Source organism: Lygodium microphyllum, chromosome 25, assembly GCF_053477565.2.
Source record: "Lygodium microphyllum isolate KBCC chromosome 25, Lygodium_microphyllum_v1.1.10, whole genome shotgun sequence".
Lineage (NCBI taxonomy): Eukaryota > Viridiplantae > Streptophyta > Polypodiopsida > Schizaeales > Lygodiaceae > Lygodium > Lygodium microphyllum.
Window position 1 is genome coordinate 89,906,978 of NC_141159.1, and position 13,451 is coordinate 89,920,428.

A 13,451-nucleotide genomic window follows, 5' to 3' on the forward strand; every position below is an offset into this window, starting at 1 on the left:
AGTATTTCTCTCTCCTCACTACCCATCTGCATTAGATCTAGCTTCCAAAGTTGCATTTGCTGGTGTTCGACCCTCGAAGGCTGCCTTGATGGGTTTCAAGATTCATTCAAAGTACAACACACTCTCCAGCTCATTACCTCTACTTTAGTCCTTAAGACACACGAGTTCAAGGTTCAGTATTCATTCATTGCATGCTACATGACCACTATAGACATTCACTTCAGTATTATTTGTGTTTATTGTCTTTGAGTTACCCTAACCCTATCTGTGTTCTCTGTTATCAGTTTGTGCTTTGTAGTACGATTGGTTTTGTGTTTTCTATGTTTAGAGTATTTCTCTTTAGCTTCTCAACCAAGTTGTAATTTTTTGTCAAACTTTTTAAGAAGGTTGAATGACAACTTTAAGCCTCGAAAGGTTTCTCTTCTTGTGGTTAGTAGCTCATAGAAGCTTAGCAATTACTACATGGCTCAAGAGCGGCATGGCCCTAGCAAATGTATGAGATGTAGTGGGTTACACGAGACATAGAAGCATTGTCTATGAGACTACCCCAGAGCTCAAGAGGCATGGAGAATAGCCCTAAAAATGGTCTTTTACAGCACAACAGAGACTATGGTTGCCAGTTGGGGACAAACTTGGGTCACAAATAAAGGCCCACGTATAGATATAATGATTTTGCAAGACATCCACTCTTTTCTTGCCATTAGCTAGCATTAACGTAGGATCTCCAATCCAAGTTATGCACAGGCACAATGGACTTTGGAACACTATCACAGCTAGGAGCTAATTGCCAATATCATTGTCTAGAACATGTGAACTACGAGATATAGCCATGTTAGAGATCTCCAACATGTTACCACTGCAAAGACTCTTTCAAGAATTTGGGCAGATATTATCCATACTCTCTAGGGGAGATGGGAGAGGCTGTAAGAAGGTTTTGAGACAATAAGGAGGAGAGATGCTTTCATGTGGACTTGGGATTTCGACGTTGTTTTCACATAACCCCTGATATGGTCTATCATTATATCCCACTAGATTGGTTGTCACACAGCCATTGTATTTATGATGTACTCAACTATCCTTTACAAGGTTATTTGTACTTTGCATTTTACCCCGTAGGGATTTTCTCTAAGGTGTCATTAGTGGAATCTCTTTTCATTGAAAACAATAAAAACAATTTAGATTGTAATGATGGGTTGATACAACTGATACATTTGGCTTTCTCGATCGCACCCAATTAAATTATTAATATGCATTTGATTGCCTTGTCTTAAATCTTGGCACTACTAAGATGCTAAATATGTGTAAGCAAGACATCCAAATATCCTCGTGTGAGAGAGAGTAGGCTTTGGCCATTCCATGCCTCATAAGATGCAAGTCTTTAATGCTCATGTGGGTAAACAATCCAACACATAGCATCCTACCATAATCACATCCAACAAAATTTGCAAGGTAAAGAATCCCATTTTTGTAAACATCAAGCAATTTCCATGAGTGATCGATTATTGCTTTCAACAACTCCATTTTCTTAAATGTATAAGGTGTGGTACATTGATGTATGATCCTACGAGACAAGAATACGAGTTTGCACTCCAAAGTGGCATTTGAATTAGATAAATTAAGTAGAGTGGCATTGAGGTGTTTGCATGTTTAATTTTTTGTTCAAAGATTAAGATTGAGTAGATTAGATTTTAAGACTTCATCTTGAAATGTTTAAATATAGAAAGAACTTACAAACAAAATGCCTTTGTAAATAGTCAGATCAAGATGTAAGGATACTTGTATCCAAAATTTTGGTCATGTTCACATTGTAAGATTTTGATAAAAGATTTCATATCAAAATTCCATACTTACAAAGTAAGACATTTCACAAGCATGAGGCATTCCATATTTTGTGACTTTAGACACTTAGTTCATAGTGTCATTGCACCTTCTTCACTTTTTTTCTTCTCGAGTAAAAACAATCCTCCTCCTTGTGGCCTTGCATGCTGAAATCGTCAAGTTCACCCGCTTTGTAGCAAGCTCTGCAAGATGCAACATTTACGAATATAAGGCCAGAGGGGTCATTTTAAGCATCATCTCATTTGTCTTTGTTTTGGCACTTAATATTTTTCTGATGGTCCTACTTTGTTTGTAGACAATGACAACTTTGGGAAGTGTTTCTGTTTGGCATGTAAAAGCTTTAGTACTTCCCTTGGGCACTAGAGAAACACCAGTTCTTCCTCTCAGGCTTAGATATCATTGGCTCAGTTTCCAATTCATCCAAAATTGAATTGCGGTTAAGCTCTTCCTCTCACCGCTTAGATATCGTTGGCTGAGTTTCCAATTCATCCAGAATTGAATTGTGGTTAAGAACAAGAACTTCAGAATTTTCTTGAGTCACTGGAAATTAAGAGTAGTTCTGCTACATGTTCAGTCATCTAGTATGTCCCACAATCTACATCCTCTAAAATGGATTCCATTGAGGAACTAACCTATACTGGAAGTATCACCGCGCAAGCTAAGACTAGGACCACCCTCAATGGAATTATCACCACACAAGATCGGCCAACTTATCTGCAATTCCTTGGCGAAGTCAGCCGAATTCTTCACTCGAGTAAGCGATAGGCTAGTTAGATCAAGGAAAGCCTTCTGAGAAAGCGTTATCTATCATCCTGTCTTCCTCCCTTCCTCTCTCATAGAACGAACGGTCTGAAAAGTGGGTGATCGTCCAAGCAGGCCGCGCATCACATCACATGCGCATGGTATTTTCTCCTTCGATCACAAGCATGTTAATATTCGATTCAATGACAAGCTAGTTTGGCCAGCTCACCTTCGGTGTCTCCCGCCCCGTCGCCGCCAACTGAGCGGAAGCCATGCCTGGGAGCGTCTGTTCTCAAGCTTGGAAAGGCTAGACGAGGCTCGGCGCGGAAGAAGAATGCTCTTAGCTGCCTCCATAGCTGGATACCCATGGTCTCTCTCTCTCTCTCTCTCTCTCTCTCTCTCTCTGTGGGTAAACCTTCGAAGACAAGTTTTGGCAAGAGCTCCGGTTTAAAGTTAATCGTTTAATTTCTACGAGTCAAATAACACTTGCATACGTCGTGATTTCATGCCTTAAAGCCTAGCACCATTGCAACATGCTAAAGTACAAAGGTGTAATTAGCCACCAATGGGTCTTGGCATAGTGGTTTCTTTGTGGATTGAGTAATATGAATCCTAACATAGTGGCTTAAGTGTGGATTGAGTAATAACCCTTCTCCCTCATCCCCTCACGCATTTTAAAGTCCCTACTTGCATTCAAAAAACACCATTAGCGTACGTGTATTTTATATGTTCTACTAGACAAGTTTTATAGGTGCTTCGTGTGTCTTCAATGAGCACACTATGCCAAACTAACAAAATGTAAGCATGTCTCTTCAATGAGCACACTATGTCAAACTAACAAAATTTACATGACCAAAATGTATATGCCAAAGTTTTACACCTACAAATGGCCCACAATTTTGTAACTACACAAGCTATATCTTCCATACATTTTCCATCATTGTTAAGCTTCTAAAGCCCATGACACAGCAAACAAGATGTAAGAATTGTATCACCACATGAGAGATTGTGAACAATACATTTGCCATCCACAAATTTGACAATCAAGAAATCTTGGCAAGTCCAAAATCTAACTGTAAAATCATTCTTTATCTCTCGTATATGCAAAGCATCTAAAAATGTGAAAATATTGCCATTAGTACCAATTAATATAATTTTGCCAAGTCCCCTAACAAGTTAAGAGGAGCTATTGGCGCATGTGACAATAGTACCCTTAAGGGCACACTCAAGAGAAGTGAACAACCTATGTTGTGAATGATATGCTTAGTGGCACCACTATCAAAGTACTATAAATCTAAATCCACAATTAACATGCAAGAATTATATGGAAATTTGGTTGTTTTTTCTTCTTAGCCTCTTTTATAGCCAATTAAAAATACCAATCAATGGCATGATCCCTTGCCTTATAATATATGCAAAAGCTTTTAATCCCATTTTTATTCTCATTCTTTTTTATCCAAACAGTGTTTGCAAATCTATGCTTACTAGTAGAAAATGTAGTTTTTCCTTTTACCTTCTTGACTCGCCACTAAAGCTCAATTTGCAACATGCACAATGAACTTGTTTTGCTGAGATTATTATGTTCTTGCCATTAAATAGAAACCGACTCCTCAAATGAAAAAGCATTGCAATTGCATTTCTTCATCAAACAAATGGTAGATTTAAAACTTTGATAAGAATCACAAAGACCATTAAGATCTGCACAAGTGAACTATCTAACAAAAACTCATTTGCAATAACTACTCCTTGAGGTCTTTAATCTTTGTTGAGAATTTGTCCATGGAGTCGCATGCATCCATGTGCTTGCACTTTCATATTACGCAAGTAAGCAACATGGGCCTCATCCCTTCCTTTATACAAAAATAAAAGTGTATCACATGACTCTTTGCCTATCTCACATGAGTAAATGTGCGCAATCATGATACATTTTATTAATAATTTAATTAAGGTACAAGCCTTTGTATCTCTAACATCCCAAACAATTTTTTTTAGTGAGGTGATGGTTTTCTAGCATTAATTGTAGTGGAACTAAAATCTTGAACATCCTCAACATCACTTGTTTTTGTTGTACTTATAGCTTCCACGGCCATAGTAGATGTACATCAATTCCTTGCATAATGTTTCACAATCTTTTTGTAACCAATACATAGCACGTTATATAAGTCTATAGTACTTGGATGGAACCAATACCCAATAGTCAACATGTGAAATATATTATTGTTGCTAGCCATGGCCATTATGTACACCTAATGAAAAAGTTGCTTAATTAAGTTGAGAGAGCACAACTCATTGCATATTGAGAGGTATCAATAGAAAATATTTATAAGACTTGGTACACCCTAAAGTGAATAGGCATATATACAAGGTCAAGGGGGGAAAAGTGCCTAAAGAGGAAAAAGGTAACCCAACAATCCTAATTGTGCTCACATGCATCATTACCAAAATAGTAGCAATTCCCCCTAGGAGTGATGTGATGTGATGAACAAGACCTAGAACTCATATATAGGGAAGTGCCAGCCCAACTCATGAGGTAGATCCTTTGAGAAAAGATCTACAAGATTGTCTTGTGTTGGCACAAAGGCCAAGTTGATATCTCATGTAGAGAATCTCTCCCTGACATAACGATAATGCACCTCGATGTGCTTAGTATGTATGGAACACTCAATTCTATGCAATTGCTAATGCACTCTAACTATGGGTGAAGGTAGTGGTGATAGATGACCATCCAACACCTAAATCGGTCAAAAGGTGTGTGAGACAAGCATATTCAATTGTGGTTGGGAAAGTTGCCCTATACTCAACTTCACAACTAGAAATGACCACATCAGACTACTTCTTGCTCTCAACCACAATATGTATGAGTTGGCGAGCATGAAACAAAAACCACTTTGTGGATACACAAGTGTTGTAACAATAGCGTAGTCAAAATTTGAAAAAGAACATAAATCTATTAGTAATGATCTCCCCATGAGAAAGTAGCCTAAGGTTCTGAGTATAGTCAAGTAGCAAAAGATATGCTTCATTGCTGTCAATGCTTAGTACTTGGGCTATGCATGAACTTGCTCATCTGTGAGACATCAAAGCAATCTCCAACATCATGAAGGCTCAACTTCAAACCCATCTCCATAGGCGTAGCAATAGGCTTGTAGTCCTCAAGACCAAAACTCTATAATAATATATCAACATACTTTCTTTGACACAAAGAAATCCATCACACTACTTGATTTAAACACCTAAATAATGATGGAGGAGATCCAAATTTGATATGTCAAAAGTTGAATTCAGCCCACCCTTAAGATCAACAATATGTATCTCACTAGGACCAATGATAAGCAACATATCAACATGAATAGCAATAATCAAATGTGCATCGTCCTTGTGTCTAACATATAAGACGCTCTCATTTGGACTATTTTGAAAACCACATGCAATCAAGAATGCATGTATCTTCTCATACCAAGCCCAAGGTGCTTGCCTTTGACCATACAATACGTTTTTCAATTTGCAGATTTTGTTTTCTTGCCCTTTCTACAAAAGTCAAGATGTTAAAAAGCATACACTTCCTTATTTAAACCACCATTAAAAAATGCAATGATGTCTAACTAATGTACATTTCAACCATTATGAGTTGTTAATGCATAAGTGCCATAATTTGTTGTCATATGGCAAGTGAGAGCAAAGGTCTCATAAAAATCAATACCCTTTTACTAAGCATACACCTTTGCCAAGTCTAGTTTCATAAGTATCAACTCTACCATTTGGCTTCCACTTTAACTTGTAAATCTATTTCATGCTAATGGCCTTTGTTATAGGAGGCAAATCATATAAGAAAAAAGTATCATTTTTAACCATGGCATCATATTGGCATCGCATGCAGCCATCCAAGTTTCTAAATTTTGTGTCTCTTCAAAAGGCATAGGCTCATTCTCATGACATTGATTGGAAGCAACCAATGCATAACAATTTGATATATAAGAAGCACTATAAGATTTCGAATAAGTATGGGTAGTCGAGGGTGCATCCAACTTTTTGTCACACAATGTTTGCACAAGTCATTTTGGCATAGTCTTGGACTAAATCTCTACTCTCTCACACATCATTCACATCTGCATTAGAAATATGTTGATTTGTGGCATCACGAAAAGCTTACGTGCACTAAAAAACCACCCCATTTGGTGCTACATGTGACTTTATACTATTCAAAATAGGAAACAAACTATCATAGATATCTTGCAAGCATACATGTGACTTTATACTATTCAAAAGAGGAAACAAACTATCATAGATATCTTGCAAGCATACATTTGTCTCTTTCATGCATGAAAATAAAGACTGAATAGCATCTTTCACAAATACAACATCACAATTGACTAAGATATGTTTGCTTTGTGGATGGTATAACTTATAACCTTTCCTTTCATTATTGTACCTAGTAAAAATGCATTTTACAACCTAATCATCTAATTTCTGACATTGTTTCACGGTATTAAAGCATAAGCCAAGAAGCCAAAAGCACACAAATGAGCAACAAATGGCATTTTGCTATGCCAACCCTTGTATGGAGTGATAAACTTCCAAACCTTAGTGGATATCTATTAAGTACATACATAAAACAACCTCAAACTAGAGACTGTGGCAAAGTTTAACTTTTAATCATGCATCATGCCATCTCCATAAGAGATTTATTCTTTCTCTCACATGCACCATTGTGTTATGGTATATATATGATATTATAAATTGGTATTTTACCCCATGTTCAACTAGATATGCATTAAGTTCCTTTGATATTTACTTTCTCCCTCTATCAAAATGGAGAGTGCCCAATTTACATCCTAACAAATTGTCAACCATGTTGACGAATTTCTTGAAGTACAAAAATACTTTGGACTTAACTTTTAAACTATATCCCCATGTATGCAAAGAGTAATCACCAATGGAAGTTGAGAAATACATGTAATTGCCAAAAGAGGGTGTTTTCATTGAACCACAAGTGTCAATGTGTCCAAGCTATAGTTTGTGAATAGCTCTAACTGAACTAGCTTTCATACATGAGCACACTACATTTTATCTAATATGTAGCCTTTAGAAATGGTTTTTAAAGGTGTCTCAAGAGTAGGCTTAGTTGTCTTAATATGAGTAAATATGTGGGATCATGATACATTTAACAAACATTGCCATCAAAACACGAGCCTCTGCATCTCTTCCATCCCAATGAATATGCTCAAGAGTAGGTGGTGGTGGTGGTGCTCTTGCACTAACTAGAGTAGAACTGGAACCACAACACCCCCAACTGTGCCTGTTTTTGTCATTTCTACTACACTTGCAACTTTTGAAACACCACCAAGTTGCCAACCATGGCCATTGACTACACTTGATGCAAAAGTTGCCTGTATAGAGGAAAATATGCACAAAACCAACTTGTGCTATGCAACGAAGTATAAAGCAGACTATAATGACTCTTTCTTGCAAAATTGAGTATTGTAAAAAACTATACACAAAAGGATGAAATAGCCTGCACAATACTAGTAGTACTATAAACATAGGTTGAAACAAGCAAGAATAAGAAACTTAACAATACTATGCCCTTATATTTGTCAACATGTGAGTACTCGTAAAATCTCATACAATTTTAAGGAAATCAAGTGAAGGGTATCAATGACTTTGCCCAAGAGGTGGAAGTCTACTTTGATACCAATTGTTGGATTTAGGATTATAGGAATGGTCATACACGACCATGGAAAAGAAGAACCTTGGGAGAGCACAACTCAAAGTTCATTGAGAGCTATCCATAGAGAACATATGCAAGGCTTATTATGCCTTGAATTGAATAGGCACATGTACAAGGTCAAGGGAAAGGACCTCCTAAAGAGGGAAAAAGTTGCCTCAGGAATCCTAAGTGTATCCATGCATATCAATATTGAAATATAGTAGCAATATTTATATTAATGAATCCTTATCCTATGTGTTTGAACATCATGTTATAGACCAAATTATTTGATACATAAATCATTCAATTGAACAACATAATGCAATAACGCTACCTCAAAAATAACCAACATGATAATGAAAGAAAGATAGCATTAAAGCCTTACTAATCTCATAAGGGTCATCTTTGTATGCTTTATCTAAAGCTTCTCTTGAAGTTTCTTACATGCATGCATTCTTGGCATTTGCCTTCTTTTTTTTTGTAATGCGCTTTCCATTTCTCAAAGGTTTAAAAAAATATTTACAGCACCATTTCAAGGGGGGTGCAGCTGGCTACAGCCAAGAAACAAAAGAGCTCAAGACATAGTTTCTAATTTCTTACAGCACAGTTTGAACACCCAATGAGTGGATTTCAATGTTCTGAGAACTAGAGAAACCTCTGCCTTTAGCTGATCTTCAGTCAGGAGCCGATGAGCCTTCTGAAAAACAGTGTTGTTCCTTTCTTGCCAAATGATTTTCAAAATCACAGTAGACAAAAGTATAACCAGTCGCCAGGTAGCATCGTCCAATGATCCATGGTCTCCAAAAAAGATAGTAGCAAAGCCAAAGTCAAATCTGAGATTGAATCCTTTCAGCCATTTCCTCATTTTGTGCCAAAGTGGGCTGAATTGCAAGGCATTCCTAGAAAAGATGCTTCTCATCCTCTTCATGTCTCTTGCAGAGGGGACATAGAGGGGAAACAGAGAATCTCTTAGTCAACCTTGATCTAAGTGGCAATTTTCTGAGTAATAGTCTCCATCTGAAGCAGTTCAGACGATACGATGGTGTGATGTGCCAAACCTTGAGGATCCTCCTTTGCCAGGTGCAGAATGATACATGTGGACAATGTTTCCGCCATTTTTCACTTAGAGTTAGAGCAATTGCTAGGGATAGAGGAGCATGATCCTTCATGTCACGGCATTTTATCAGTTGTTTGTCAGCAGAGCTTGTTAATGCCAGCAGTGGAGGGCAGGAGCAGACAAATGAAGATGTGGGCCAATCCTGTCTCAGACAGGTAAATAGTCTCCTCAGCCATAAAATCTCATTCTCCAAGAGCCCAAATTTGATCTTGATGTCCTCCAATGTAAGCCATCTGTTCTGATCAGGCAGCCATAGTTGAGCCCAGTATTTGAGACCTTTAATTGACATTGACTTGGCGAGCGTACGATTGGCTAAAATGGGGGCAGCTAGGGGGTCAAATGCGAAGGGGTTATACCAGATTGATGAGGCTAGGGAATAGTCACCTTTTCGACTAAATTTAGTGGACCAAGAGGCTTGCGAAGCTATTGATTGCCAGCTCTTGACTAGTGCTTGGGTTGTAGGGGACTAAGGAAGCTTGATAGGGTCCTAGTAGCAGCACACAATATCTTGCCAGGCTACCCTAGCCCATCTCTGTTCTGAACCTTCTATCCATGTGGCAAGAATGGCAGACCATGGTTGCCCTTGATTCATCCTGAGAATCAGTCTGAAAGTGAGTCTGTTGGCTTTATCCATCAAAGGCTAAATCCCTGCACCACCTTCATCTCTCCTGGCGGTAACATAATCCCAACCAATCTGGGATATGCTGGTACCATTAGGCTTTCTCCAAAGAAACTGTCTTAACAGCTTCTCGATTAGGCCCCAAGATGCTTTGCTGAAGGAAAACAAGGATGCCATATAAACTGTCAGAGAAGAAAGAACATTCTTGATGACCGTGAGCTTTCCAGCCAATGACCTTCTCCTGTATTTTTCCCCCATACCATTGGAATCTTTGCCGTGTTGTCAGACCAACACCAATCGGTGCTCCTAAATACCTTACCACTTCACCAGGTCTGATAATCTTGAAGCCATACCCAAGCATCCACTCCTGGGGTCCCTCCAAGTTAAGAGGGAGAAACTCAGTCTTGCTCCTGTTTATGATGGATGAAGACAGTAGAGCAAACTCATTGAAGGTGTCCATAAGGGCATCAACTGACTCTTTCTCCGCAGCCACTAGGGATGAGCTATCATCTGCAAAAAACTGTGAAGGTGAGCAAGTGCCATCTGGCAATGGCATGCCTTTAATAACCCCTTCCTAGACTTTCTTATCAATTGCATGGAGCAATGGATCTGTGGTTAATGCAAACAGAAGTGGGGCGACCGGACAACCTTGCCTAATAGATCTCAAGAGGAAAAGGCGTGGTTAAGTTACCATTGATGTTGATGGCTGCTGTAGCATTCGTGAAGAGTGATGTAATCATCCTGATAAAGGTTGGCCCGAATTTAAAGGCTTCAAGAACCTTCCTGATGAACACCCAATTGACTCTGTCATAGGCTTTGTCTAAGTCAATGTTGACTAAGACAAAATCTGAGCTATGAGCAAGGGCCATGTCAATTGAAAGTACTAAATTTAATACAACATCTTGTATTTTCCTGCCACTCACAAATCCATATTGTCTGACATGGACAATTCTTCCCAAAAGGCTCTTGATCCTAAGAGCCACTGTTTTAGACATCACCTTATAGGTGAAATTCAACATGGATAATGGTCGCCAGTTGGAGGGTTTAGTGCGAGAAGGCGACTTGGGGACCAGTTTGATTAACCCCTGGTTGGCCTCTCTGAGCATACAGCCAGTCTTCCTGATGTAGTTCATCATATTCACCATATCTTGCCCACAGATTTCCCAGATTTTTTGAAAAAGTTCAGTTGGCAAACCATCAGGTCCCGGTGCCTTCCCAGTTTTCATGCAGGATACTGCAAGGTGAACTTCCTCCTGCATAAAGGGACGGTCCAGTAGTAAAGCTTCTTCAGCAGAGATAGGAGAAATTGTTCCTTCTAGAAAGCTGCTTACCTTTGCATCATAGTCACTCAGCAAATCAGGCTCTGTGCCGACAATGCAGGCTAGATGCTTTCAAGAATTCTTGCTATTGTGTGCTCATCTGTATGCATGTTCCCTTCTTTACTCATGGTTGCATGAATGCATTGATAATGGCATCATGAAGGTGAAGCAATAATGAATAGACAATATACATATAAAGTAAGCTAGAACTACACCCTTAACTCTAGCATATCTTGCTTCTAAGCGCAATGCTATGAACAAATGAGCAAATCTATCCTTACACCCATACCATGCAATGCCTAATATTAGCTATGTACTCCTCAACTATCCATGTAGATAAATCGTTTCCACATGTCACCCAAAATGTTTATTTGCAAGCTATTTAAGAGAGCCAAATTCTCGATGTCGGCAATCCCTTCTCAACAAAAAGTTTTTTCACAAGTCCTCTATAATTTTTTTTTCACTAAACATAGAGCTATCAACAATCCCTTCCCAACCAAATTTTTTTTCCATAAGTCCCCTCAGAGAGATGGAGGCAACTTGTGAATTTTTTTCACCAAGAAGGGGTTGCCATTTGGTAATAAAAAATTTCATGTTCCCTTAGAGAGAGGATGGAGGGGAGTTGTGATTCAAAGCTTTCTCTCTCTCTCTCTCTCTCTCTCTCTCTCTCTCTCTCTCTCTCTCTCTCTCTCCAAGAAGGGGTTGCTTGGGTTGCAAGCAACCCCTATTCAGCAAAAAAATGCCATGTCCCCTTAAAGAGATTATGATAAAGTCACATTATATATATATATATATATATCATACACACACACACACACATTTTTAATGAGGAAACTACTACAACATTCAACTAGATAAAGATTTGTTATTCTCGTTCAAATAGGACATAAAGAGAATTTCAAACCAAATGATGATATTGAGTCTCAAAAGTCATGCAAGTTAGAAGCATGGAGACTTCTCTACAAGCATAACTTGGTATCCTTCTATAGAAGTATATTTGCAATGGTATCTTGTCGTTATGTTCTCTATATGCAATAGAACTATGAATGGTAGGTTCATATGTGAGTAGTTGGAGAAGGGGATATTGCAAACTTTGCTAAGAAAATGCACAGATTAGGTGCACTTGAAGGAAAAGTAGCTCATATATAAGAATCACCAGATTGAGTAGGAGTGGAATGAGGAGGTGTACCATAGATGTCCTATCTTCCTTGACTACCTAAATGTGAATTCCCCTCCAATGAGAAGGCATTATACCAAAAATACTCAAAGTAAAAAATGTGCAAGTGACATAAGGACCCAGATTTTAGTAAGTAATTTCACATGTATTCTTTAGAATATGTCACACTTTTATGTCTTCTTCTGAAGAGAATATGGCTAATCATAGAAAAGTGATACCTTCAGTGCATTCGTTTTTGTAACTCATTCTTCGATAAGGAGTCAGGGTGAAGCCACAATTTCTAAAATGTTCACTAACTTGTAAATCCATTTGTGGATTTAGTTTTTTTTTGTAGTTTTTATAGTGAGTTCATGAAATATAATGTGAAATATATCAGTATATTAAAATATTTGATTATTAAAGTTTGGAATTTAAAATGAAGAATTCTTGAAAGGAATAACACCTCTACAAGTAATGAAACAATATGGAGCTATTTTTTATGGAGATTATGAAGCAATTGCTTGCAAGGATCTATTGTAAATGAATGCATAACTTCAATCCATATGTAAGCCTAATCAAATGAGGAAGAGAGAGAGAAGTGTGCAAGTATAAGTGGATGTGTCTAGAGTTTGGTTGTGTGTATATAATCAAAACACTAACATATCAAGATGTATTTATAAAATGCATTTAAACCAGGGAGAGAGAGGAGGTGTAAATGTATATGTAGTGTGATGTCTCATATATATGCATAATTGAATCATTAACATTATGATAATATTATCAAAGATAAGCACATCAGCTTAATCTAGTAATGTAAATAAGTTAAGGAGAGAGAACTACTAATGCATTGTTAGAGAGAGAGAGAGCAGGAGGAGGAGATTATTATTCAGGAGGAGAGGGATATGCATGTAGTGGATCCCCAACATATGAGAGAGAGAGAGAGAGAGAGAGAG

At 38.0% G+C, this 13,451-nt stretch overlaps 1 protein-coding gene across 4 annotated transcripts in view; it reads right to left on the reverse strand.

Annotated features, from left to right (window-relative positions):
* Positions 1-3,022, reverse strand: part of PSD1 (phosphatidylserine decarboxylase 1) — a 109,807-nt gene extending 106,785 nt beyond the window's left edge. Inside the window, exons 1-2 of one of the 4 annotated variants that reach the window (XM_087666937.1) lie at positions 2,810-2,948; positions 1,928-2,021 (exon numbers count right to left, since the gene is read on the reverse strand). Coding sequence is in view for 2 of the 4 variants with exons in the window: in XM_087666935.1 (XP_087523061.1) it covers positions 2,810-2,948 (139 nt within the window). In the remaining 2 variants the exon portion in view is untranslated. Of the gene's footprint in view, positions 1-1,851; positions 2,022-2,809 lie in introns of all 4 variants that reach the window. The other 3 variants (XM_087666936.1, XM_087666935.1, XM_087666932.1) reach the window with 3 other exon arrangements.
* Positions 3,023-13,451: the final 10,429 nt, after the last annotated feature.